The sequence below is a fragment of the Suillus subalutaceus genome (genome assembly GCF_016647625.1).
Source record: "Suillus subalutaceus strain FC151 chromosome Unknown DFJ58scaffold_85, whole genome shotgun sequence".
NCBI classification, from domain to species: Eukaryota; Fungi; Basidiomycota; class Agaricomycetes; order Boletales; family Suillaceae; genus Suillus; species Suillus subalutaceus.
This window is the reverse complement of record NW_024540334.1, coordinates 101,020-128,152: the sequence shown is the minus strand read 5'-3', so window position 1 is coordinate 128,152 and position 27,133 is coordinate 101,020. Positions and strand designations below refer to the sequence as shown.

At 48.7% G+C, this 27,133-nt stretch overlaps 7 protein-coding genes across 7 annotated transcripts; 3 read left to right on the top strand and 4 right to left on the bottom strand.

Moving 5' to 3' along the window:
* Nucleotides 1-52: 52 nt before the first annotated feature.
* Nucleotides 53-1,275, bottom strand: DFJ58DRAFT_483355 (uncharacterized protein). The gene is made up of 6 exons (XM_041380603.1): nt 926-1,275; nt 672-811; nt 551-604; nt 334-336; nt 185-266; nt 53-122 (listed from the first exon to the last, which is right to left on the bottom strand). Exons 1-5 carry the CDS (start codon nt 1,082-1,084, stop codon nt 248-250), a joined length of 375 nt encoding a protein of 124 aa, XP_041241737.1. The 5' UTR covers nt 1,085-1,275; the 3' UTR covers nt 53-122; nt 185-247.
* A 7,873-nt stretch (nt 1,276-9,148) lies between these two features.
* Nucleotides 9,149-9,556, bottom strand: DFJ58DRAFT_891741 (uncharacterized protein; the record flags this gene model as incomplete). The annotated part of the gene is made up of 2 exons (XM_041394763.1): nt 9,149-9,395; nt 9,442-9,556. 2 exons carry the CDS (start codon nt 9,554-9,556, stop codon nt 9,163-9,165), a joined length of 348 nt encoding a protein of 115 aa, XP_041241736.1. The 3' UTR covers nt 9,149-9,162.
* A 1,379-nt stretch (nt 9,557-10,935) lies between these two features.
* Nucleotides 10,936-13,178, top strand: DFJ58DRAFT_891711 (SPX domain-containing protein; the record flags this gene model as incomplete). The annotated part of the gene is made up of 8 exons (XM_041394762.1): nt 10,936-11,016; nt 11,071-11,350; nt 11,383-11,457; nt 11,498-11,833; nt 11,860-11,984; nt 12,039-12,340; nt 12,405-12,484; nt 12,539-13,178. The coding sequence occupies 8 exons, from the start codon at nt 10,936-10,938 to the stop codon at nt 12,679-12,681; spliced, it is 1,422 nt and encodes a 473-aa protein (XP_041241735.1). The 3' UTR covers nt 12,682-13,178.
* On the bottom strand, nt 12,880-14,115 carry DFJ58DRAFT_663371 (uncharacterized protein; the record flags this gene model as incomplete). Its single annotated transcript, XM_041382356.1, has 5 exons — nt 12,880-13,173; nt 13,227-13,316; nt 13,368-13,475; nt 13,527-13,967; nt 14,023-14,115. The coding sequence occupies 5 exons, from the start codon at nt 14,113-14,115 to the stop codon at nt 12,880-12,882; spliced, it is 1,026 nt and encodes a 341-aa protein (XP_041241734.1).
* Nucleotides 14,116-14,920: 805 nt separating this feature from the next.
* DFJ58DRAFT_797938 (uncharacterized protein) lies at nt 14,921-15,909 on the top strand. The gene is made up of 5 exons (XM_041390655.1): nt 14,921-14,985; nt 15,043-15,155; nt 15,206-15,214; nt 15,249-15,392; nt 15,454-15,909. The coding sequence occupies exons 2-5, from the start codon at nt 15,045-15,047 to the stop codon at nt 15,853-15,855; spliced, it is 666 nt and encodes a 221-aa protein (XP_041241733.1). The 5' UTR covers nt 14,921-14,985; nt 15,043-15,044; the 3' UTR covers nt 15,856-15,909.
* A 115-nt stretch (nt 15,910-16,024) lies between these two features.
* Nucleotides 16,025-19,800, top strand: DFJ58DRAFT_705429 (uncharacterized protein; the record flags this gene model as incomplete). Its single annotated transcript, XM_041383711.1, has 16 exons — nt 16,025-16,128; nt 16,182-16,313; nt 16,368-16,480; nt 16,533-16,619; nt 16,668-17,405; nt 17,457-17,799; nt 17,850-17,910; nt 17,960-18,100; nt 18,155-18,186; nt 18,237-18,326; nt 18,376-18,549; nt 18,604-18,910; nt 18,961-19,036; nt 19,086-19,126; nt 19,175-19,620; nt 19,652-19,800. The coding sequence occupies exons 1-16, from the start codon at nt 16,050-16,052 to the stop codon at nt 19,798-19,800; spliced, it is 3,009 nt and encodes a 1,002-aa protein (XP_041241732.1). The 5' UTR covers nt 16,025-16,049.
* A 4,345-nt stretch (nt 19,801-24,145) lies between these two features.
* On the bottom strand, nt 24,146-25,118 carry DFJ58DRAFT_915236 (uncharacterized protein; the record flags this gene model as incomplete). The annotated part of the gene is made up of 3 exons (XM_041395430.1): nt 24,744-25,118; nt 24,574-24,693; nt 24,146-24,387 (listed from the first exon to the last, which is right to left on the bottom strand). The coding sequence occupies exons 2-3, from the start codon at nt 24,689-24,691 to the stop codon at nt 24,146-24,148; spliced, it is 360 nt and encodes a 119-aa protein (XP_041241731.1). The 5' UTR covers nt 24,692-24,693; nt 24,744-25,118.
* Between the last annotated feature and the right edge of the window lie 2,015 nt (nt 25,119-27,133).

Sequence of the window (27,133 nt, the reverse complement as noted above, 5' to 3'; positions counted from 1 at the left end):
ATTTACTGCACGTGAATCATACGCGAATCTGGCACGTCGAAATAGGATGCTACATGCATTTCCACCGAGCACAGAAGAACACGCGCTCTATGCGAAGTGGGAGTAAGCGCTCATTTAGGACCCTGGATATAGAGATAGAAGTCAGACACTGTCATTGAGTCAGAGAAAATTGAATAAGTGCGACCGTCTATGCCATGCCGAACCAAGGCATGCCACCCGCGTACTGATGTTGGTACCACTGGCAAGCCTAGAAAGAATTGTTGCGGCTAGTCAAGGAGTGACATTGGAGGCCCATCAGTGCCCAGATTACGTTTCTAAAACTCGTGGACAAACAAACTGTATGCATACTGGTCATTCGGATGAAATACAATCAAAGAAGTTTGCCGGATTGAGATATCTGGGTCGTGCAGATATGATGACTTGGACCCTATACCTTGGCTGAAGCCTAATCTCGGCTCCAGATTAGTACTTAATCTAAGCACAGCGAAGACTCAAAGCGCTTACAGAAGGCAAAGAAAATAAAGAAGAAAAAAGCATGATGAATGCTCACGTGTAAAGACTTCGTAGACCTAGGCTAGATATCAAACTTAAACGAACTCTGTCACTGTAGCGTCCCAGCGAAGAGAAATGTCAATTTTGAACGAGCGCTTCTAGTAGACAACACAGCTTACTTTTCCAGGTAGACTGAACTGAGCACATTGCACCGACATTTAATATCGACATCCGATGCTAGTACCAGTGGCGGGCGGGAACTTGTTCGAGCCACATGTCGGTCACATGCAGTCAACGAGTGATGTAAGTGACTTGGAGCCTGGGCCCTGATCATGAGTGTCGGAAATGTAATCTGGAGCAGTATATGAAAATCTGCATGCATGCTAGTAGTCATTTGGACTAGAACGCATCGCTGGATTGAGATGAGACAGACCTTATCGTATCGAATATTCCAAATTGCTTGAGTATGAAAAGCATCCTCCATTACCGTGACGGTACTTTTGATAATCTCGGCTCCACGATGGGCAGAAAACGGAGGCGAAAAAAAAACGCACGAAAACACGACGAGAGCACGCGTCAAGGAGTGACTCATTGCGCACCCGGCGTTGGACGTCGAGCAATAATCGCTGTTTGTAGATATGAATGCTCTCCACTTGATAGCAGGTGTGGGCGCTTAAGCACGCGCCGGTTCAAGGCACTGAAGTCGACGGTATAGATAATAGATTGCGCAAAGACCTACTTATTCTGTTCAAGTTGGCAGTCTTCGACGTTCGTCACGGTTCGTGTTATGTTCGGCTCATTTTCGGGACCTTAGGCCTTGCAAATTCGGATAAGTAATTTAGTAAAAGACGTACAACACTTATAATTAGAGCGGAGAGAACAGCGGCATTGAAGAAGTGTCAGGAGTCGAGACCCCATTGACTTTGGTGGGTTCATGTCTAAAGCATTGTTTGCTGCCTTGGTCAGCGGCGACAAGAACCTGTATGAATTTACTAGCACAGCGTGACACACGACCATGACCAAGTACACATTGCGTCCGATATGCGGCCCACTGCAGAAACCTACTTGGGAAATTAGGGACTGATGTTTACTCAATTTTGAACCGTATCTTAGAACCGCTAGATGCCCCTTTTTCCGGATCACCACAGTCAGCCCTCGAGACGCACTAGTATACGTTCACTATTCGTAACATCATCAGGGTGAAAACCTGCGACTCGGAGGTTTTCCAGTCCTCCCGCCGAAGATGCCATCATGAGATGGACCGGGTTCGCCGCATCAAATAAGGGATGCGACCGGTCACCGAGTACGTCCCTGGATCAGACTGAACGCCGCAGTTGAGTAATACGACGATATCCGGAAGATTGGGTTCAGTGAATTGTGGTTTCTTGACCTGCTGGTGGCATGTCTGTCGAGGCGGTTAAGGAGGCGGAACTGTATGAAACGTTGTATAATGAAGCAATTGGCGGTTTTTTCATGTCATGGTGGACGCGCGCGCGATGGACAACGTCCTACTTATTTCGTACGATGTTAGAACTTTCCTCAAAGAAAAGAACTTTATATTTCCATACAATTCTTTTGGGTTGGCTGTATTGGCGGCGGCGTTGGTGCACGGGGATGTGATGGGTGGACTTTCACGTTGTACGTCCCCGGTGCAACGTGTCAAAAGTTCTCAGCGTGAACTGGCGCACTGTTGGTAGTTCTTTGATCATTGAACTTTGATACTGACAGAAAAGTCAGCACACAAATAGCGATCAAGTTAAAAGCCGATACCTATTTTCGAGAACCACGCCGGGCAGTTATAAGGGACATGACGGTTCAAACTTCAAATTCAAACTTCATAAGCCCCAGTTGAGTGGGTCTGCCTTTAGAGTGCCATCCACTTACAGTTACTGAGCAGGACACTATTTGACATCTCCATCACTGCCATCAAAGGATATGATTATTTTCAACCAAGATCAGAAGGATTTTGCTAAGTGGTGAGCAGTGTGAGAGATGCTGAGAGATGGTAAAGTCTAGGAACTCATCTAGGAAATTCCGCTGATGCAGTCCGTCGGCTCAAGTTAAGCTCAACACGCATACATGTTGGTCGAGAGGAGTCTTGGAGGTATCAAGACACGTTGAAAAAGGAGGACGGCTCATGTAGATATTTCATACAAAAATAATTCAATTTATTATCGTCTCCTCTGCATCGCCGGCTCCTCGCTTTCCCTCGACGTTATATCACCAGCGAATCCCATCGTGAAACTTGAAGATGCGAGTCAGATAGGTTAAATGTACGAGAGCGCTGAAGCTGAATGCGGTATTTTGAATTATATTGCTGGTGAGAATTTGACGTAGAAGTCGATTCGGGCTCTGTGATACTAAGTTGCCAGACCAATGAAACGTGAGTGTACCGGTCTTGTCGGCGCAGATGACGGAGTTGGTCGTTATCTCGCAGGAGCCCAAGACGCCCACCAGGAGGTTCTCATCAGAGTGGAGAAGAGAACAATGCCGGAAATACTTCCGATCTTCACAATTAATTCCGCTAGGACGTCGAGCTTCACGGACGTGAGCTCAGGAATAGAACTGGATTAGCGACCATGTTGCACTGCTACTTGTGTAGTGCAGGTTTCCAATGATGATGGACTTGGGAGAGGATTGACGAATGAGAGAACTAAAACCAGTTGGGCCGGGAGTGAGCGAAGCTCAAAGTAGAGATGCATCACGAACAGAGCGCAGCGCTCCTCCGTCACAGAATCACTGACGAGTTTGAGACGCTAGAAGAGAGAACATCTGCTGCATCCGGTGCACAAGCAGGTCTTGGGAGTCGACGCGATGAAGGGTGATATTGCAGTAAGCTATATGCATGCGTTTGACCTAGGAGTGACATAGTGATGTGCTGGAGTAGCTTGCTCGACACAAAAAAAAGATATCCAGCGATCGTGTGGGATAGATGGTCAGATTCGAGCGCTGGGAAGCACCAACTGCTCGCGATCAGATGCGATGGGATACATTCTGGAAGCTGTGGAGACAAGAATCGGACCCATGAATGCACTGAGGTGAACAGCCTCGTGTCCTAGGCGTCTATGAAAATGAGGCAGGTTGACGCAGCGAAGCAGTGAAACAGCATAAAACACAATATACACGCACCTCTGGAGCTGGCGACTTTGTTTACATGTGCAATCGTCCCATGTCCTGCACTGATGCCAGCCAAATGTAAACAACGGCCATCAGAAGATTGACAATGACAACTGAATTTGTTATTTTGGAGAAAGAACTTGCAGTACTATTACTGTTTCTGTGTGGAAGAATTTTTGTCCAGCGCGTCCCGTCATGACTCATAAGTACTCCTTTGGCTTCCTGTGCCGAAGATTAAGGCACAATGGGTGTGGGGCTACTAGTTCCAGCCAAGTATCGACCGTCGGAAAATTTTGATAAGTTGATAATTATACAGTGTACAGCATGCACAGCAACCTCGTGGCCTGGGCCTGCAACCGGACAAACACCCACTCGTCCTTGAAGCTTGAACGTTCATGAACGTTGAACTGTATCACCCAAGTATCACCCACCACCATCCAGCAAGTTTTCCATCCCATCTCCATCGCGCTTCGGGACCATTGACAACAAATTCACACTTTGATTCAAATCTTCGTACGTCGTCCCTGGAGATAAATATCACATAGGTCCCAGATAATTTCTGACCGCACCCAGCTAGTACTCCCAATTTGTCTATTTCATCACGCATATCACAACCTTCGTGAATGAGTGAGGAACAATGTCGGTTTTCCCACTCTTGTCCCTCTCTTACTTTCTGACCTTTTGACAGTTCTTCCATCGTTTGAAGGAACTTGGGCGAGGCTGTCCCAAGTTGCTGTCCAGGGTGCCCAATATAACTCCCCTGAACGTCTACCCCACCCGAAGTGTCTGGAAGGGACCCGAGTGGATCTCCTCAAATACATCCACCGAATACTGGACGAAGAGAAGCAGAATCAACTTGTTTGGCTGCATGGCACGGCAGGCGTCGGAAAGTCTGCCGTCGCGTTCACCGTAGCTGAGAGAATGCAAGGTCTAACAGTGACAGAGGAGACGAATGTCGAAAAGCGGCTAGCGGGAACATTCTTTTTCTCGCGCAAGCAGACGAAATGGTGCACGACTGGATATTTCTTCGCAACGCTTGCCTACCAGCTTGCCAACAATTTTCCTTCCATCCGGAAGGATGTGAACAGAGTCATCCGCGACAATCCTGCTCTACTACGCCCCGACACACCTCTCTGTGACCAGATGGAGGCTCTCTTCCTCAAACCTCTCCGGTGGCTTCGATCCAGATTGCGCGAGTGTCCGCCTCTGACGTTTGTTGTCGATGCCCTTGATGAATGCACATCCGAACTCGAGCTTACCGATCTTATCCTTTCCCTTGCACGGGCTCTTCGTGAGACTGATCTACCCGTAACACATGTTCTACTCACGAGTCGCTCGAAATCGCATATCCGCAAAGTCTTTCAGAACGAGGAGGTGCGCCCATTGGTGCGTGAGATACCTGTGAGAACTTCTGGGGAGGGTGGCATGATTTCGTTGGACGGCGCAGACGTCGACAACGATATCTGTATTTTCTTGCGGCATTCCTTCGAAGAGCTGGGATGTCGCCATCCCGATTTCCCGCAGCCATCGGATGTTAACCTTGCGAAGCTGGCGAGCCGAGCGGGCAGACGTTTCATCGTGGCGTCTACAATGATGAAGTTTATTATTGATGATGAAGACAAAGATCCCCGCGATCGGTTGCAGCTCATGCTCGAGCTCACGAGCAAGCTGCTACCAGGAACGGAGGTGTACAAGTTATACGATTGTATCCTCTCCACGTGTGCCGACCCCAAGCGGGCTTACATGTACTTGTCCATCGTCTCCGCCCTCGCAGACCCTCTTCCCATCTCGCAAATCTCGTCACTTCTTGGCCCTGGTTTGGGCAGAGATGTGCAGACAACATTGATACAGCTACGATCTGTCATGGATATCCCTACAGACAGCATTCTCCCCGCGAACATCTATCACTCGTCCATTCGCGACTATGTTTCCGACCCCTCAAATTGCAGCCTCTCTCAAGTACGCGAACACAATATGCAATCACCCCACTCCCTACTCACAGATTCCTCTTTTCGCTTGATGATGAAAAATATTCCAGAAAGCACGGCCCTTTTCGATGCGCTCTCAGAACTGAAGAAACAGAGCCAGGCTATGCAACCTGACAACCCCCATCGACTAAAATTTTCGCTATCCTTCCTTGTTCGACCACCAGAGCCACTGTCAGTTCTCATCTGTATGCTCTGGCTTCGGGGAGATCGTACTTCAGATTTACAATATTGGCTGAGAACCGTGGATGGACGTGCCTGGGTGCAAACCGCTAATGGACAAGAGTGGCTGCAACTAAGGGAGGACATCAGTGGCTGCAGACCGAGGAAGCACGAGAGTGGCTCCAGACCGAGGGAGGACGAGAGTGGCTCCAGACCGAGGGAGGACGAGAGTGGCTGCAGACCGACGAAGGACGAGAGTGGCTGCTGACCGGAGGAGGACGAAACTGGCTGCAGACCGATGAAGGCCGAGAGTGGCTGCAGACCGAGGAAGGACGAGAGTGGCTTCAGACCTGTGGAGGACGAAACTGGCTTCAGACCTGGGGAGGACGAAGCTGGCTTCATACCTGGGGAGGAACGAAACTGGCTTCAGACCGACGAAGGACAAGAGTGGCTGCAGACCGACGCAGGACGAGAGTGGTTGCAGACCGACGAAGGACGAAAGTGGCTGCAGACTGAGGGAGGACAAGGCTGGCTGCAGAAGGACGGACAAAACTGGCTGCAGACCAAGAAAGGACAAAACTGGCTGCAGACCGAGGAAGGACAAAACTGGCTGCAGACCGAGGAAGGACGAAAGTGGCTGAAGACCGAGGGAGGACAAATGTGGCTGCCGACCTGGGGAAGACAAAAGTGGCTGCAGACCGAGGCAGAACGAGAGTGGCTCCAGACCGAGGAGGGACGAGAGTGGCTCCAGACAGAGGGAGGACGAGAGTGGCTTCAGACCTCGGACGGGCGCAACTGGTTGCAGACCGAGGGAGGACGAGAGTGGCTGCAGACCGAGGGAGGAGGAGAGTGGCTGATGACCGAGGAAGGACCAAAGTGGCTGGCGACCGAGGAAGGACGAGAGTGGCTGCAGACCGAGGAAGGACGAAAGTGGCTGCAGACCTGGGGAGGGCGAGAGTGGCTGCAGACCAAGGAAGGACGAAACTGGCTGCAGAGCGAGGGAGGACGAGAGTGGTTGCAGACTAAGCAAGGGCGAAACTGGCTACAGACCAAGAAAGGACGAAACTGGCCACAGACCGACGAAGGACGAGAGTGGCCTGCAAACCTGGGGAGAGACGAAACTGGCTGCAGACCTGGGGAAGACAAAAGTGGCTGCAGACCGAGGGAGGACCAGAGTGGCTGCAGACCTGGGGGGGACAAAACTGGCTGCAGACCTGGGGAGGACAAAACTGGCTGCAGACCGAGGGAGGACGAGAGTGGCTGCAAACCCGAGGAGGACAAAACTGGCTCCAGATCGAGGGAGGACGAAAACTGGCTCCAGACCGAGGGAGGACGAGAGTGGCTGCAGATCGAGGAGGACGAGAGTGGCTGCAGATCGAGGGAGGACGAGAGTGGCTGCAGATCGAGGGAGGACGAGAGTGGCTGCAGATCGAGGGAGGACGAGAGTGGCTGGAGACCGAGGAAGGACGAGAGTGGCTGGAGACCGAGGAAGGACGAGAGTGGCTCCAGACTGACGAAGGACGAGAGTGGCTCCAGACTGAGGGAGGACGAGAGTGGCTTCAGACCACGGACGGGCGAAACTGGCTCCAGACTGACGAAGGACGAGAGTGGCTCCAAACTGAGGGAGGACGAGAGTGGCTTCAGACCACGGACGGGCGAAACTGGCTCCAGACGCCCCATGGTCAAGCGTGGCAATCCACTCCTGCGGGGTTTGTATGGGCGACCATGGAAGAATTCTCGAGCACGTTGGAAACAATTAGCAACTTTATCATTTCCCCAGAATTGGCTTTACTGCCAACCTTCGAAGTAGTCCAGCAGCTCAAAAGCTCACCGGATTTCTTGATGTTTCCCATGTTCCTGGCGTTGATACCCCAAGACCATTTCACCTCTGTATCGCCAGAAGTTCCTGACAGGGAGATCATCCGTGCTATGAATCTCTTTATAGCTTTTGCAAACGAGGCACAGGAAAGAAGTCAATCATCTTCCGATGCTCTCAAGTATGCATCTCAAAACTGGGTTGTTCACCTGTCGCGTGTTCCAAATCCATGGGACGACACTCTCAACCATATATTCCAGGTTTTCTGGAATGATCACCTCCTTTCCTGGCTCGAACGGCAGTGGTGTTTGAAGGGACTGCGGTCTTGTTTTGATATCTTATCAGAGGGACAGAAACTTGCGAAGGTTATTGCCTTGCTTCAGGTTTGACTTTGTTTTTTATTTTGTGAAACCCCTTTTAACTCACTCTCATCCTCAGGTTGAACCTTCAATGCACAGTCTAATGAACGGTTGTCAGCCATCAGTCCTATTTTCCGGCACTCAACAACGGAAGCTTCGGCCACCCTTCCCCTCTCCGAGGCCCAACACCGCTGTATTCCCAGATATTGGCACATCCAGAAAGCGAACTTCGGATGAGTTTCCGGTCAATAGCAACAGCACACTCGAATCGGACACCTCCAATAGCTCATCAAAACGTCGGAAATGAATCAAACAGTGTTTGCTAGGCAAGACTGGCAGGAGCACCAGTAGGACGCCGGATAATATTCTGTTCACCGCTTGTCATTGAAGATGTTGTCTCTAAGCAATCTGCCAGCGTCATGATGTACTTAGTTTGTGACTTTTTAGTCAAGTATCTTCGCGTTCACTTTTAAAATGTTATGTTCTGTATCAATATTATCGCCGCTGCCGCAGCAAGTCCCCGACTCCTAGTATTGGCTCGCATTTCTCAGTTGTCGTTTACAAACATTCCGCATTCCATAGCCTATTCTAGTTTCGACCCAGAATCTACCCCGCTTCACGGACCTGGCATTTGTCAGTGGATAATTACAACCGCGACTTTGTGCTCACTGTCTCATGATACCGTTCGACCAACCATGGTATGTCCACCTCGTCGCAGTCGATGATCTCGTTCTTTTTCCCCTGGGCATATTCCAACACGTTGCCAGAGACGTCGTCGGAGTTCGCTGTAATGCCTGCTCAGTATTCCGCGAATCAAACTGTTGGATGCATGGAACGTTCGTGAAAGAACGTGTATCCGAGCGCTGGGGCTCCGGCAGGCATCTCCGCAATGAAATTGTAAGTTTTGCGGAATGGTCCAGTAGAAGACCACATGGTGAGTGCAGGGGCTCGTTCCATAGAGCAGCTCTCGCACAGACCCTTCATAATGCCTGGATCGCTTGCCGTCAGAGGTATTTTCAGCTACCGGGTTTGATACCACTCATCGGTCAGTGCTCATTAATAATGTGCCTCTTGCAGCTGAATCCTCGTGAGATTTCCCGGCGCAGGTGTCGCAGGCAGGGTTGCAGTGCAGGCGTTGTTGTCGGGGTTGTAACAGCAGAGTCTGTTCTGGCAGTACAATGCCAAACGCCACATTGTTTGTGAACGGTCGATGACGGCTTGCGTGGAAAACCTAAGGTCCCACTCCAGCACGAGCAGTATCTGCGCCCCGTTGTCTGCAACATTTCACCAGAGAGAGAGGCACCTCGTACAGCAAGGCTCTCCCAGGAAGTTTGTGGTCCTCTCCACGCTGAAGACGGACTTCCCGCTGCATCCATCGCCCCGTGGCCATGTTGAACTCCATGATCATTTGAGTGCGATTCACGCCGTTAGCATGTTCTTGGTGAGTGGGTGGCACGGCCTGGCCTGAGCGAGTTCAACAGAGGATAAGATCACAGGAAGTGCAACTGACAAACCATCGGTTCTTCGTTGTCTGCGACGCGGAGGGCACATGTCCCATTCCGGATGAGAAACGAAAGATGATAAATGCTCTCCGCTGATTGTCTGAAGTCACGCGGATTGATCATGAGAGAGGTTGACTGCTTCAACTGTATCAAGGTGACAAATCAGACAGTAACGGCCTGGGATTTCTTTGCCAGAGGGGACCGCCATGCCTCATCGACACGCACACAAAGTTCATGCTTGCAATTCACATCACCTCCTGTATCAGCATCCGCAAACAAAGTAGAAGAATTGACTGAGGATGGGAACGACGGCATAGGACGTGACCGGAAGCGCAGGGCCAGGGAGTCCAGATTTTAAAAGGAAAGAAGGCCTAAAAATATTTTCATGGTGCCTTGGCTGTAAGACATAGAGGACTGGCGGTGAATTGACGTTGATCGATTTGATTCAGATTGCACGTTCCACTTTAAACATGAACATACAAGTGGGACATGTCTGTGATCCTGTTTTGCCTCAAGATCTGTGTGACACACAGGCAGTTTTGGATGGTGTAGCAAGGGCCATGTGAGTCTGTATGCGCTATCGTGATTTCAGCACACCAGCGGGATTGAACTGTAGAGCTAGAATGCACCTATCAAATATATACCAGGCAAGGTACATTGCTGGGAGTGAGGCCTTGAGGGATCATTTAGATGGGAAGACAGAATCACCTGGATCAACCAACCTCACGTACCCTCAGGGGTATGTGTGAAATGCATTGTGTCCGCAGTAACACCCACTGGCAGATGGGGGAAAGATAAGACGATGCGATTGAGTGTTTCAGATTATGTCATCCTGTTAGTGTAGGACCCATTGAGAATAAATTTAAGGTTGCAAGAGCGCGTACAGACGTGTGGATATCGAAACGGTATCGATAGACCTATATCTCACGACTCACGAGAAGGTAAAGTACTCGGAGGACTCCGAGAAGATCTCCCAATGGGTTGTGTAATGGTGTCACATGACCTCCAATTTTTCATTTTCAATTTCATAAGTGCAGACTCCAGAGTACGTTCTCAACGTACTACATAGTACACACCAGGCTACCCGCGCGGATCCACCCACACCTGTGATACCTTCAAAATGCCCCACAGAGTTACATGCATGAGGCCTGGCAGTACTACTACTCTTGCAGCACGATAAGGTTTCTATGACGCCTATATATATATATGAGAAAGTATCATACTTCTTGATGAAATGATATGGTTCTACACTACTACTTTTCATTCGTGAATGGTCCATTTTCTATTTGTCTGCCTCTCAGGCTGTCGCAGGTAGAACTATTCCCAAGCCCACACGGCGCTAGTAGCTGCCAGGCCTGTCATTAGCTCAGTGAATGGCACAAACTCACAGTGTTGTCAACTTGTCAATGTTTTTCGCGCGCCACAAATATTCAGATCTATGACAGGCACTAATAACTAATCTCCTAGTAAATTCATGCATGTATCATGCACGTTGACACGAAATGCACTTCTCAAAGACATACTCGCAACTGCTGCTCACATTACCGCCAGAGCTACGTGAAAACGCCATACAGTACCGCCAAGTAAGTCTAATGGTAGTTAATTGCACAACGGTAGCATTGACCATCATCTGACAGCTCAAGAAACTTATCAATCAACTGGTCCAAGAGCTCTCTTCTCTTGGTCTCAGTCCGATTGTGCTCCAACAATTACTAGAACAACAGAATCCTGCCAGTTTGACCGCCCAGATCGAGGGAATACGACAGCAGTGTGATCGAGTCTCTGACAGCGATGACTCGGATGACCACCAACTGCACGCCACTGTGGTCTACGAGTTTACTGGGACATCCTCTCATATTGAACCTCGTCTCCGGCTCTCAGTCAAGTATCCAACAGACGCTACGGATGTTGCATCTAGTCACACGACCACACCGGGCAGCATCCTAGAGGCTCTTCAGCTTCATTCCCGAGCTCTAGAAACCAATACGGCCCTGGTAGATATCTGCTACTCATCCAAGAAGTACGTCCGATGTGTTTTTCAATGTTCTCCCGTTGATACCTTAGAACCCAGCACCCACGATCTTATCATACCATTACAGTCTGATACCGCGTTCTTTCAGCTATTGAACACCGCCCTTGCATCACTCGCTGAACACCTTAATACTGTGCATGGCGGTTTCACATCCACGCTACAAAGTCTGGCGTATGCTATTAGTACGACAGCACGTCCCACCTCCTCGTCAGCACCTCGTTCCTTTTCGGCTTATTCAATGGCCGTCAGTAATGCTGCTACATTACGACCCCGCTCTGGCAGTCGAAATACGGATCTATACTCATGGAGGGAGATATTCCAGATGTATGTTGAAGGTGAAATCTTTGAGAGTTTCGGGGAGAGAACTCGTGGGGAACGCAGTATCGAGGAACAGAGACTCGGATGAAGCGGTTCGAAGCACGCATGCAGGAGAAGAGAAGCAAGCTCAAGCTGGCTGGAAGCAAGGACGCGCTGGATATTTTCATGCGGATGAACTTTTTTATCTTGGATTTGAAGAGGGTGAGCGTATTTTTTGCTGTCAGTTGGTATCAATATTTATTTTCTGCCGTGCAGTTCCAATTCGCGAATGCCGAGGCGACACGCAAGATTCTAAAGAAGCATACGAAGCGGACCGCATTACCCCTTCCTTCCCATCTTCTTTCACTTTGGAACGGACCATTGCCGGCGCCTCCACCGTCGGCGGAGTTGGCTTTGTTCCCTCAACCTTCAACACCTTTGTCTCGACTTCTCGTGCAAGCTATTGGCGAAACTCTACTTCCAATTGTGCCTCACGTCGACGATTATTCGTGTCTTATCTGTACCAGTCTCGCGTTCAAGCCAATCAGACTTGGTTGTGGTCATTTATTTTGCGTAAGGTGATTGCATGGCTATTCTCAGACTGATTGTTACGACCAAATCGACTGACTTGGTTCGTCATAGATGTCTAGTAAAGCTTCAAAAGCTCGGGAAAGCGAATTGCCCTATTTGCAGGGCCCCTACGGTGCTAAAGGCCGACCATAGTGAGTCCTTCGCTTGCCCCTCATTGTGCTTTTGGGTGGCTTACGTTTTCATAGCTAACGTTGATTATGCTCTCTTGAACTTTATGGCTGACTGGTTCCCCCTGGAGTCGCGTGCGAAGCTGAGTACTAATGAGCGCGAGGCAGCAAGGGAGGAGATTGAGGAGCTTGGGTTTTCTGTAGGATGTCGAGTGATGTAAATCATAACCGGGACGAGGGTCTTGTCTAGACAGTTTGGATTTGGGTTCTAGAGGTGCGTTATGATACGCTATTTTTATCGGAATGTGATACCTTGTAGGACTGCGTATATTTCGGACGTGGTTAAATTATGTTTTCTATTTAAGCAGAAAGATAATGAAGGGGTGCTTGCGATGATAAGAGACGACAGGTGCCATGTTTTATTCAGACTCTCCAACAACATCCTCCATGATTTCTTCTTGCCAGTTTCGGCGCAAGGCATCCAGGAAATCTTGCACGCCATCACCTTCCAGGAAGCTAGTGAGGTTCATGAGGGAGAGACCGATTCGATGATCTGTCACGCGATCTTGCGCATAATTGTACGTTCGAATCTTCTCGCTGCGGTCCGCGGTGCGCACCAGATTCCGGCGAGTAGCTCGGCGGCTTGCAATGTCTTGTGAAAGTTTTACATCCATTAGGCGAGCGCGAAGGACTTGGAAAGCACGACGCTTGTTCTGTTCAAATTATATGTTAGATGTACCTTAACGACAAAATGAGTGCAGGTTACCTGATGCTGACTGCGTTCGTCTTGCATGGAAACAGTGATACCGGTGGGTGTATGAGTAAGACGGACTGCAGACTCTGTTTTGTTGACGTGCTGAAGACAATGGTCAAAGTCTATTACTCTGCATGAAATCAAAAGGCTCACCTGTCCACCTGCGCCGCGTGCACGCATTACCTCGATCTTCACATCCTCCATTTTGAAGAGTTCATCATTCCCACTCATGCTCTCAGCATCTTCGCTTAGCGGCAAAACCTGGAAGGGGTTAGGTCACCCATAACCCAATCAATTTTACTAGATACTCACTATCACTGCAACGGTACTCGTATGAGTCCGTCCACTCGACTCCGTTGCGGGGACGCGCTGCACACGATGTACACCGCTCTCCCACCTCAGTGCATCATAAGCCCCTTCACCTTTAATCTCGAGGATAGCATCGCGCATCCCTCCGCTTTCGGTTTCGCTGCTCTGTATGATACTTGTTCGCCACCCGACTGAACCGGCGTACCGAACGTAGACCCGCAGGAGGTCCAACAGGAACAGAGCTGCTTCAGATCCACCAACGCCGGCTTTCAATTCCAGTAGAGCATGTAAGTCGCGCGTAGACGATGGAGGAACGAGAAGAGAGGGAAACGTTGTAGATATGTGGGTGGATAGGGTATGAGTGAGGGAGGTGAATTCTTCCGATGCTAGGGTGCGCATGGCTGGGTCTGGATCTTGTATGAGGGGTAGTGTTTCTTCCAAGGACTACTGTGGTAGCATTGAGCCAGGGCTAACAGCGATGGGATGTAATATTACAAACCTGACGAGCGTGTGTCCAGTTTGACCATGCTTCGTGCAAGGGTTCTAATTCTTTGAGTTGACGTGCGCGTGTTATGTCCTCTGGAGAGGACATATCCTCGGACATCTGATGAATATTGAGTTAGTATTTTGGACTGGTGTTGATAGTGGTGGTCTTACATTTGCTAGCAATTCATCCCTGAGTTTGACGCGCTTCTTTACAGCCTGAAGGATGCGAGCACCGTCTTGTTCGATTTGGTGGATGACATTGGAGGAAGCAGGATGAGCGTCTGCGAGGTATGGACGGGTGCTAGAAAAGAAACGTTGGTAGGGTTTTAATGGACTATGGGAGCGGCACAGAAAGCGGAACATGTGCATGAAGACTCATGAAAGACTGAAGTCACTAAGCATGAGTAGGTTTTGTTATGTTTGGAAGGTTTTGGCAAACAACCTCTTCCAAAAACGGACGAGTCCGAAATTTTGAACTTTGCGGTGCACTTCCATCATTCCCGTTCAACAATAGTGCGACGGTGTTGCTTTTGTACATAGTAATACTGTTGCATTAAACTACGAGCGGCTTTTTGTCCTTTTGGTTCCCAGTTTCTTAATCCTGGGGTTTTACCGATCCTTCTTCAGCACTATACCGGATAGTAACGATGAAGAATCAGTTAAGCCCCTTGACCCTCGACCACAGTGATAGCTGGGGCGACCATATTCCTTCTATTTGGTCTGCCTATGGGAGACTACCTCTGAACCTTGTATCGCGGCCCGCGCTTCATGGGTGGCACTGCTTCCATCCATATCTGAACCAAGAAGCCAACTCATGATCTTCAAGTCACCTGATACGTCTGTCTCATGTTAGGAGTTTGTGGTGCGCCGCCACATGCAAGATCTGTACGGAGATTCCCTGATTATCTATAAAACCCTTCATCTGTCCCACCCCCCCGCTCGATCTATCCCTGAACCATTTGGTGCTGACAATAAGGTAAGCTCATTTCGCTCCGAGATTCTGGATATCAAAAATGACAGTTCGTGTTTCAAGTCATGTCTGAACGATATCTTGACCGGTCCAGTGAAACCTGGTGGACCAATCGGGCTCGCTCTCGTAGTGTAGACCCTGTTCAGTTCGATGACAATCTTGAGCCAAGATCTGAGGTGCGTCTGCGATGTACGATGGATCGTTCTAAGTGATCATAATCGAGCAGAGTCGTCCAGTAACTGGCAGAAACATCGTAATTTTCGGAGAAGACTGGAGTCGGTAAAAGCTCCTTGATCAATCTGATTGCAGGCAAGGATATCGCCCCCACATCCCCAGATGCACTTCCCTGCACCACTGAAGAGCATGCCTACGAGATCGATATACGTGGCCAGAGGTACACTCTGCACGATACAGTGGGTCTCGGGGAGGGAAGTCATGGACCAATACCAACGGACTTGGCTCCCTGCCAAAAAGTTGAAATATTTCTTGAGGAAGATATCTGAAGAAGATGGTCTGCATCTTCTAGTATACTGTGTGCGTGGGTCAAGGGCCACCAGAGCACTGCGCCACAGTTACGAAACCTTTGCTGCGGCGATTGCAGGGATGAAAGTCCCGGTCGTTCTTGCTGTGACATGCGTCGATGACCTGTCGGAAGCAGGTGAATGGTGGAAGAGGAATGGGAAAACTGTGGAGAGCCTTGGGATCCGGTTTGATGCCCATGCTTGTATATGTACTCTTCCCGGAGACTCATACCGTGATCGCCGCTACCAGTCAAAAATCGACGTTTGCGAAAAAATCTCCGAATTATGCGGCCATGACGGTTTTCGTGTGCGACGTCGCCCACGGCGCCAGAGCAGTTTGCCTTTTACGAGATGAGATTTAATGTTTGTAGAATTACTTACTATATATATATCACTGGTTTATATTTTCTGTGCTATATCATGACGTAACTTAAAAAGTCGGAGCGGTTGTTTGGTTCCAGGGCCTTTGCCAAACACCCATTTATGGGAATCCGGCTTTGCTTCGTCGTTGGGCTTTACCGGCACGTGCACCACCTCTCACTCAACCTCATGGATGTCATCCAGTCCATCCTGGTCCGTGCGATGGGCGACGAAGAGCCAGAATTACCGCCAGGGTCGCCCCCAACATGTAGGTTCAAACCAGATGTAAATTTGTCAACCTCACACTCTTGCTACCTCTAGTCAAGTTCGAGGGTCCATGGTTTACGACACAAATCTTACTCTCTTCCACCATAGGACTATCATCTTTCCTGATTTTCTCGTACTGTCGCAAGCGATGGCCATTGTTATTTGCACCAAGAACGATGCTAAAAGGTGCGTAGTTAAGGTCTTGCTAGGTAGTATGTAGTTGGAACTAATCTCCTTCAGACTTCTCTCCGCACGAGGCACATGCTCACGAGGCGTTTTTTGGATGGATTGTTCCAACTATGAAAGTGTCCGAGTATACTGTGCTGCAAATTGTTGGATTGGACGCGGCAGTGGCAAGTTTGCCACAAAACGCGTATGCTAAGACATCACTCACGTGCAAAACAGCTCCTTAGTTTCTTCAAGACCTCCTTTTACCTCTTTTCCGTTTGCTCTTTATGTGCTGTCACGGTCATCATGCCCATTAATTGGAATGTATGTATCTCTGCATGTCTGAGAAACACTGGTTCATGTTACTTGTAGAATAACATCGGCATCGGAGGTGGCACTGACGAAGACGATAACGATTGGCCGGGACTAGTCACCACCAGTTTTGAAGACGATCCTATGACACCTGGACGGGACTGGCTCGACCTCATCAGCGATGCCAACTCATATCTGACGATTCACTTTCTCTTTACGTACCTTTTCACTTTGCTTGCGCTGCGGTTCCTTTATAGGAACTACCGTCGCTTCATTCGCTCGCGGCAGCTGTTCTCCCTCGAACTGGTTCATTCTATTCCCGGAAGGACTGTCATGGTGACTAGCCTGCCTAACCATCTTCGGTCTGAGCGGGCTCTCGCTGAGTACTTTGAAAACATTGGGCTCAGCGTTGAGAGCGTGACGGTCTGCAGAGAAGTCGGCACCCTGAAAGCCCTTCTTGACCTTAGGACAAAAGCATTGCTGAAGTTGGAGAGCGCATGGACGAATTACGTGGGGAATCCGAGCGTGGTGGAATCCTACGACCCGTCCGAGAACGTCATTCCCCACTTCTCGGATGGAGAGCCGTCACTGCTGGAAAATCAGCAGGGGCGTTTCGTCGTACCACATCGCCGGCGTCCGATCACAAGACCAGGATGGTTCTCCAGAAAAGTCGATGCACTCGAGTATCTCGAGACAAAGTTTACGGAGGCCGACGAGAAAGTCAGGAGGTGGCGTCGCATCGGGAAAACGAAGGCAACGCAAGTTGCCTTCGTTACATTTGAGAAGATGTCCAGTGCAGTAAGCGTCGAGTTTATTGGCGCTTATAGCCCTTCGCTAATTGCTCTATAGCAAATTGCTGTGCAAGCGGCGCATTCATGTGACCCAGGGGAAGTGAAAACCAGCCCAGCCCCTGAACCGCGAGACATCGTTTGGTCGAACATTACTCACACTCCAGGAAACCTCTTGGCTCGTGAGGTGTTTGTAATGGGTTGTGTATTACTACTGCTATTCTTCTGGATATTCCCGATCACCGCGCTTGCGAGTCTGCTGAGTTACAAGGAGATCAAGAAAATAATGCCTTGGCTTGGAAGACTCATCGATCGCAACGACAAAATACGTGCCATCGTACAGAATTCATTACCATCTGTCGCCATGGTTACGCTGAACGCACTTCTGCCTTTTATCCTTGAAGGTGTGTTGTCCTACTAGACATTTGGCGCAGCTTATGATTGGCATTACTAGCTTTGACCTATATTCAGGGGTACAGAGCACGAAGCTTGATCGAATACTCTCTGATGCGGAAGTCAGTTCATTCCACTTGCCAGAAAATCCACTTTCTGAGACTTTGAAAGATACTTCTTGTTCCTCCTCATCAATGTGGTATTCATTTTCCTTTTGGCGAGCACGTACTGGCAGTTGGTGCGCGAGCTCGCCAACTCGCCCGCGAAGATCCCGGAAAAGCTAGCTACAGCGCTTCAACAGGGAAGGGCAAAGTAAGTGGCAGTGTCTTTGTAATCTGCACCTTTTTATTCAGGCATGTCCTTCAGGCACTTTTTCCTTTCGTATGTTATACTTCAAGGTGGGTATATCATCTTACTTGTACTTGAGAGTGCTGAATTAGAACGACAGGCTTTGGTATCATGCCACTTCAGCTGCTTAACCTGGGGGTGATAATACCCCGGATGATTTTACGCATGTTCAGGACTCGTACACCTCGAGGTAAGCACTTATACATGTCAATGGTAAACCTAATTCTTAATCTGGGCAGATTTCGCTGAGTTGAATGCCCCTCCCATGATCAACTATGGTGTCGTATACCCTCAAGCGATTCTCGTTTTCGTTGTCACCATCCTGTACAGCGTCGTCCAGCCATTGATTGTTATCTTTGGTGCAATCTATTTTGGAATGGCCTACTTCGTGTACAAGTACAAGTTGTTGTTTGGTGAGTAGATTTAAGCTATGTTTCGCTGGAGGGTTTCTGAGCTCGCTGGTTCAGTGTTTTATAAGCCCTACGAATCTCAAGGCCAAGCATGGCCTCTCACGTTCGTCAGGCTTATTTGGGGCATAATCATTTTCCAAACGTTTATGATCGGCATCTTAACCTTGCGGAAATGCTATATTATGTCTTCTCTTCTTGTTCCGCTACTTGCGGGTACCGCAATCTGGTCCTGGTACATCTATGAAACCTTCAAGCCTCTCAGTAGCGCAGTCTGTCTCAGTTCTGTGTGCGAGGTAGAGCGGGGCGAAGATTCAGCGGATGTAGTGAGGTTGCGGGAGGGACATCCAGTGACGTGGTCGCAGAGGTAAGGTCTACAAATGTTTCTGTTGGACCCTGATGCAGACTTACTTTCAGCAATTTGATGCGTCGGAGATACGCACGAAACGACGACATGCTCTATGTTGCTCCAGAAGACGAACGGACGGACTACGTAGGTAATACGATATGCGGAAAGAACGTTTGACCTACTCCTCTTTCAGTCACAACCACCTATGGCTAATTGGTATAATGGCGTGTTGAAGTGAGTTACTTGTTTCGATTAATTGTCACGTATTCATCCCTTATTTAGCACCGGGAAAAGAAGATACGGACATCCTGCTCTAACTGGCGTGCTTCCTGAGCCCTGGCTTCCGTTGAAGAAAGGGCAAACCCTTGTCAATGGGCACCGTGCAGGAGGGTCAAGAGCGTCTCCATATGTCAACCAAGGCATTGTTCTCAACCTCCGTAACCGCTACACCATGCTACGAGGAAAGATTCGAGCATCACGGCGATCTCACCCCGCTATTGATGGCACTCTTACCGACATGAGTACCTCTGAAAACCAGGATGGTGTTCCTCCTCCGGATGCTGGACCTTCGAACCCATGGGTGGATACGCGCACCGCGCGGGGATCTCAGCCGCATAGCAACCTCAATCACCGCCTGAGCTTCGATCCTGCGTCGGGTGTTATCATGTTACCAGAAGACGGTGATTGGTTGATAGACGACGACTCGGACGATGATTACGGGACTATGAGTCCAACGCCTGAGACAGTCCACAGCCCGAGCTAATGCATCTCAGGAGAACTTGTTATCTACTAACAGTCAATCACCATCCACACCTCTTGCTTCGCCCGGCAAGCGACGACATGGCACATATTATCATCACCCTGAGCGTCGTCGTACGATTCCTGGGTCTTTTCCCTTGCCGACATGAACACAATCTTACTTACCTCGTATCCTAGATTTGCTCCCGACATGCCCTATTGCGCTCTTACCTTACATGCTCTTGTGAAATTATGGATACTCGGAATTTATAAATATATTCCAAGAATGTAACCCGCAAGAAGGAAACGACATTTGAGTAGGGAGACGCCCAAATTTGCATAACACGTCTGTTGTATCGCCATTTGCGGTAACCTGGCACCCCAATGCTTGTAACAAGGTCAGTGTTCTTGCTGATCTGCACATGGATGGACCATGGCACCGATCACCGATCAACTGTCAATTGGATGCTTGTGTTTCCGGAAGCATCAAGGCACGTCGCGACTCAGATGAGCAGGAATCTTACTGACATTTTCGCGTACAGTAGTAAAAGCTGAATGCAATAGTGTACAGCCTCATGTGATCCCTGTGATACGAGCGTTTTGGTTCGGGCCTTCCTCAGAGACAAATTGTAACCTAGGCGCTAACACAGTTCAGTCAATGAAGGATTTCCAGTTCTATCATTGCACTCTCGGACCGCACAATTATTCGTGCCCTCACGCACTGATTGAAGGTAGCGATCGATTTCCTCGTCGCAATTCAGATCAGGATGCACTGATCCTCCTCACCAGCACTATTGACACGTTCGCCTGTATGATCGGCCCGTCCTGTCAAGCCGACACGGAATTTCCGTATATCAATTCAACGTAAGACCTGCGAAGTCCCTCTGCCAAGGTATAAAGTCACTACGCGTTCTCGCTCAACTTGAATTTTTACTCCTACCCAGCAAACCTCCATTGACATGCAGCTTTTTTATTTGACCATCTTTGTATGTTCCATCTTTATGGGCGTCAACGCCTCAGCTTCCCCAGCATTTGCCACTAGCGAATGCATCGGGGACTTGGAGGTCTGTGTGGAGGATCGGGACTGTTGCTCTGGATCTTGCCTTAGCTATGTAGGTGGCCCCGAAGGTGGCTTATAGCCATTGATACTTACGACCTACACAGGTATGCTTGGCTGGGGGTCGGTGAATCGTTGAGGTCATCCAGGCTTTCCGTCCTGCGGTAGGTGTTTCCAAGTTTTTGTCTGACATGATACATGATGTTGAACACGTGTAACTTAGGGACTTGCATGATACTCCTTGACGTCGGTGGGACATTTGAATAGATGAAGCTGTTGGATGTATCACTTAGTTCTCCTTCGTTGGTTATATACAGCTGATGGAAGTTCCTTGTGGTGTCATTCTCGTCTCAAAATGTGGGTACCTGTAGCCATTCGCCGTTGATTGTGTAATAGATGAGGCCTGGTGGATAGAGAACCGTGATTGAGGAGGGATTACGCTCTACCAGGCTATGTCTCTTCTGAGCGCAGGTCTCGAGGAGAAAGTTCCAACTGACCGAGTCTTGTCACGTATCCGGTTTCCTGGCACGTGAACATAGACACCAATCGAATATATTACGTGTATGTATACCAAGGACCCATCGTAGGCTTGTCGATTGGGGCATCATTTACGAGGGTTCTCATAACTAAAATCCAAGACTTTGATGAGCGTTTTCCACTATTTCCTTACCAAAATATCACTGAAAGTACCTGCAAGACTGCTCCGAGCTATACGTCACTGTCAGTCAACTCGTGTATGCCCTCTTGGAAAGCGATCGTAGTCATCACAGTTCCTTCATCAGAGTCGGCCAGAAACCAAGCGTGATGTGCTCGGATGCTAAGGATGAGGCGTGGTCCCAGCACAAACAATTGCACGATGGAAACGATTTGGCTAACGCCGTTATAAATCTGGACTCCCACAGAAGAGAGGTTCTATAGGAATAACGATGAGTGGTAAGATTCAGACATCAGTCGCAGATTGTGCATACCGCCAGATTGTTAGACAGATAGCCGAATGAAAAGAAAGACATAACGGCAAAGCTAGCGCATAAGGAACTTCAGCAGAAAAACCACGGTCACAGTTAAATCGCAAGCTCACGCTGCAAAGTAAAGCACGTGTGTCTTTATTAACACCGTGAAACAGTCCTTGGTGTTCCATCTCGATCGTCGTTGCAGTTCACGGAAGTGTTTTATGACAATCCAGACTGCAAAAGACAAGGCGAGGACTTCCCATGTGAGTCCAGTCACGTACACCCAATCAAGGCCAATCAAGAGTGGGGTGTTTGCTTCCGTAGAGTAGGTCATGCACTGATAGGCGCCAGAGAGGACGAACTCCTCTGGGATTCGTTTCATGAGCCTGGTGCACTTGAATCTTTCATACAAAATCAAAACTTACCTGATCGAACATGGCTCTCTACTATCGTAAGGAGCACTCCGGTCGTGATGGAGAGAGTCAACAAGATTACAGCAAGAAAGATCAGTATCTTTCGAGATCTTTGATACATGGCGTATATCCGAATGATCATGGCAACTTTGCATGATATTTCAGTGAAGTCAGTGCCACTGCAGTTGAGCAACTCACCGCCCAATATGACTATTGTGACGACGGGCGTCCAGTTATGCAAGCCCCAGAGAATTTCGCCTGAAAACCCCGGTTACTTACTGATGAGTCTCAGAGTTCCTTCAAACAAACTCACAGCTGTAAGCGGTCATTATGTTGAACGAGCACGTTGACCAAGAATCTTACTCACCCCTATGTAGAAGTATAGTTAGTTGGTCTGGAGTGCAAAGGCTCAGTGTGGAAGACCCACTGCATCATTCACCGAGACTGTCGGGACATAGACTGCATCCTGCCAGTCAGAGACAAAGAACACTGTGTGTGAGAAGACATACACAGGATGTTGGTGCTGCTCGTGAGATGGCTTGTCAGTACAGCACCAACTTGACAGCATTAACGACATACCTACAGTAAATCACTCCAAGGCAGCGCACCTATCACTAGTCAGTACAGCTTGCCAACGGTGGTCGTAAGATAAGGTGCGTACACCGAGATATAGAACCGTGATGAGGGACCAGGGTTGCAACTGCCCAGAATTGAATATATTATCCATGTTGATACGGGGACTGTACTCACCCAGACGAGTTCGAACTATGGAAACGTACTTGGTGAGATGACATCTCCAATAAATTCATCAACCTACCTCTTGTCCAGACGTTAGTACTGAAGAATATGATAAGGAGATCAGTAATTGCCTCGCGATAAGTCGAACCTCGCTCACCCCAATTGTATATCACCAGAATAGAGGATGCAACTGCGAAACCAAAACCAAATATTATCATTCAGTGAGAGCATCGCCAACATCTTCCGACTTGTTTCCAACAAACCTGCGTAATAGCTGTAAACGATCGCAAAATTGATCGTTGGCCACCACTGTGGATCATTTGACGTATAGGTCATATTCAAGCGATTGGTATCAATGAGTGGCAACCTGGCGGAGTAGAATCAAAGCTTGTAAACTTTAGCTGTTATGTAGTAGATCCGCTAACCAGTGTTGTGCGGAATGTTCGAATACACGGTTGTTGGATAGCTGTGGAACAGACGGTTGTCTCCAAGGAGGCAGCAGTGGTCTGACCATATACAGTTAACTATGAGATTTTAATTTGTTCACCGGTTCACTACTTAGATCCAGGATCGTGGCGTTCGGGCATCGTGAAAATGCTGCACAACTGCTGCGGCAACTGCCGCGACCACTGCGCTGCTCCCAAATAGTGAGTGCGCATCAATTACACTTACTGCTAGTCACTGGAACCTCCCAATCCTTGTCCTCCAAACGAACCATGGAGTCGAGCGTGCGCCCACTCCTTATTATTATAATCACGCTCACAAAGTCACGGTCAGACGGTATCATCACAACTTCACAAGTACTTCGAAGTGGTCTGCAAGTCAGGTCTCCCATATATCGTTTCAACGACTATCTTCCTTGTCGCCAAACAATCTTTCATATTGCATTGTAGTCTTATTCCTGCGTATACAATGCTATTTTTCTTTCTTCTAAGCGAGTGACTGCGCAGTCGCGGGTATTATCTCAAGACGCGGTCAGTGCCACCTTTCTTCGCTTTCTTGGTCCTCCATGGGATTTTGTTACCTGTCGATTCCGAGGTCGTGACGTATGTTGCTCGACATCATCGCTGTCACTGAAACCTGGCCCGCGCTAAGTTGATCGTCAACTAGGACCGTTTCGAAAGTCGGAAAGCATAGTACCTCAAGCTCGTCTTCATCATAACCGGGATCTCCTTCATTACAATCCTCATGGTTCTGATTCCGAGACATGTACGCCATGTCCGAAAACCATCTTGCCAGTTCTCAACATCGTCGCTTCGTCCCTTATCGCCTCCTCAGTTCCTGTTGGCCCAGTGTTCCATCAGGAGATCTGTCTGATAGGCTTCCTCCCCAAGAAAACAGGTGAGCACAACTTCCGTCAGGTTTGCGGTTGCAGGACAGCAGCAGCCGATGCGGCTACTCTGAGAGGGACCATGTTCGTGTTTTGAGGAGCATCCAGCTTGGTGGCGGTGGCCAGAACTTCTTGCCCATCAGTACCAATGACCGACTGGGCTGCTGGGAACAGGTGGGTGGCAAGTGTGTTGGATTGGGTGTATAAACTGAGCTGTACAGTCTCGAATCGATTGGCATGTGCATCGCTGAGCCTGGGCAGATCACGAGCTGAAGGGGGTAGTGGGCTTGATTAAAATTGATGACGACGTATCCTACCAATAGTTAGTACTAGTTCATAATCTTTCAAGTTGAGGATGAGGGAAACACTGAGTGACGCGAGACGATACAGATTGCTCAAGCCATCGATACCGGTGAAAATCGACCCTCATTTGGAATTGAATATTGGCTACTGACATTTGACTGACTGGTTATGCACTGATTTGTCGCGGTCGTCGCGGGAACCCCTCTTTCCATATTTGGGGTGTGCTGCGACATTGTGACCGCGACGACCGCGACAAAGGTGCTGCAACATAACTTGCTGGAAAGTTGATAATGTCAAAACTCAGGTTGCTACACAGACTCACATTGTAATACATACTTTAATAGTGGACTTTCGTATCATCTCAGAATCCGGAAAGCTGAAGTCTGAAATCTGGTGACTCGGGAGTTGGAAGTTCGGAACACACTGGAAATTAGTCTTCAGTGCCGCAGTTCAAGACAACAATAACCGAGTGATTTTGTATTAATTGTGTAAAGTCCTTCAAGGCACTGATGCAGAGTCCAGAGCATGTGGCCGGCAACAAGCAAGTTGTGTGTTTACTTAGTAGTAGTAGCGTACAGGTCAAAGTTTGGAATGTCGCGGCAAACCCCGCAGCAGTCGCAGCAGTGGCGCAGCATTTTCCTATTGCCCATGGCGTTCCTAGAAAAGGAAAACCGTTCAAACTGCACGACGGATGAAGCGCACTGACTCGGAGTACTGAATGTTAACGTCAAATTATACTTGTAACAAGGTCAATCTTCTTGCTGATCTGCACATGGTTGGACTGTGACACCGATCACCGGTCAACGTTTCAACTGTCGACAGGATGGTTGTGTTTCCTGAAGCATTAAGGCACGTCGCAACTCCCCAGATGCTTTAAACAAGCAGGAATCTTACTGACATTTTTGCGTACAGTAGCGAAAGCTGAATACATGCACATACAGCCTCATGTGACCCTGTGATACGATCGTTTTGGTTCGGGCCTTCCTCGAACACCACCAGAGGCAAATCGTAACCTAGAGGCTAATACAATTCACTTGATGAAGGATTTCCAGTCCTATTATTGCACTCTCGAACCACACAATTATTCATGCCCTGATGCACTTATTGAATGCAGCGATCAATTTCCTTGTCGCAAGATACCCCGGGATGTGCTGATCCTCTTCACTAGCACTATTGTCATGTTCGCATGTATGATCGGCCTGTCCTGTCAGGCGGTCACGGAATTTCTGTATATCAATTCAAGGTATAAAGTCACTACACATTCTCGCTCAACTTGTCTCTTCACTCCTACCCAGTAAACCTCTATTGACATGCAGCTTTCTTATTTGATCATCCTTACCTGTTCTATCTTCATGGGTGTCAACGCCTCGGCTTCCACAGTATTTGCCACCAGCGAATGCCTCGGGAACGGCGAGTACTGCATACGGGATGACGACTGTTGTTCTCATTGTTGCATTGGTTATGTAGGTGGCATCGAAAGCAGCTTATATATAGTCATTGATAATTATAACCTACACAGATATGTGAGGCCTGCTGAGGGTCGGTGAATAGTGGAAGTCATCCTTTCCGTCCTGCGGTAGGTGTTTCTGAGTTTTTATCTGACATAATATATAAATGATGTTGAACACGTGTAACTCAGGGACTTGCATGATACTCCTTGACGTCGGCGAGACATCTGAATAGATGAAGCCGTTGGATGTGACGCTTGGTTCTCCTTTGGGTTATACACAGCCAGCTGATGTTCCTTGTGGTGTCATTCTCGCCTCAAATTGTATATACCTGTATTCATTCGCTGTTTTATTGTGTAATAGATAGGGCCGGGTGGACAGAAAAACCGTGATCGAGGAGGGATTGCTCTCTACCAGGCTACATTAATGGATGACTTCCCATAGGCAAAATAATGTAGGAAAACACATCATAGCGTATCGGTGTCAGGTAATGCAACACTTTCCGAGTCCATCTCACTTTTCCATGCATCTCCCACCTCATAGCCGAACATGTCGTGCGTCACTATTCCCTTACCAAAATACCCCTGAAAGCACCTGCAAGACTGCCCCCATGCTGTGCTTCACTGTCAGTCGACTCGTGTATATGCCCTTGGAAAACGACTGTAGTCATGACAGTCTCTTCATCAGAGTTAGCTAGAAGCTGAGCATGATGTGCTCGGACGCTAAGGATGAGGCGCGGTCCCAGTACAAATAACTGCATCTCGAGGGCAATTTGATAAACACCGTTATAAACCTGAAATCCACAGAGGAGTTGTAGTTCTTTAAGTATGATCAATGGTGGTCAAATGCGGAAGCTCAATCGCAGATTGTGCTTACCGACATGGATGGGGACAGGTTTCCGAGTGCGAAAGCAAGAGGCAACAGCAAAGCTAGCGCATGAAGAACTTCAGAAGAACAAAGATAATCATATTCAAATGACGAGCTCACGCTGCAAAGTAAAGCACATGTGTCTTTATTAAGACCATGAAAAAATCCCTGACAGTCCATCCTGTTGATTGTCGTCGCAGTTGACGGAAATGTTTGATAACAACCCAGACTGCAAGACACAACGTGAGGACCTCCCACACGAGTCCAGGTACGAACTCCCAATCACCGCCTGTCAGAAATGGGAGGTTTGTTGCTGAGGAGTGATACATGCACAGATAGGTGCCAGAGAGGACAAGCTCCTCTGGTATTCATCTCATGAGCCTGGTGCACTTGAATA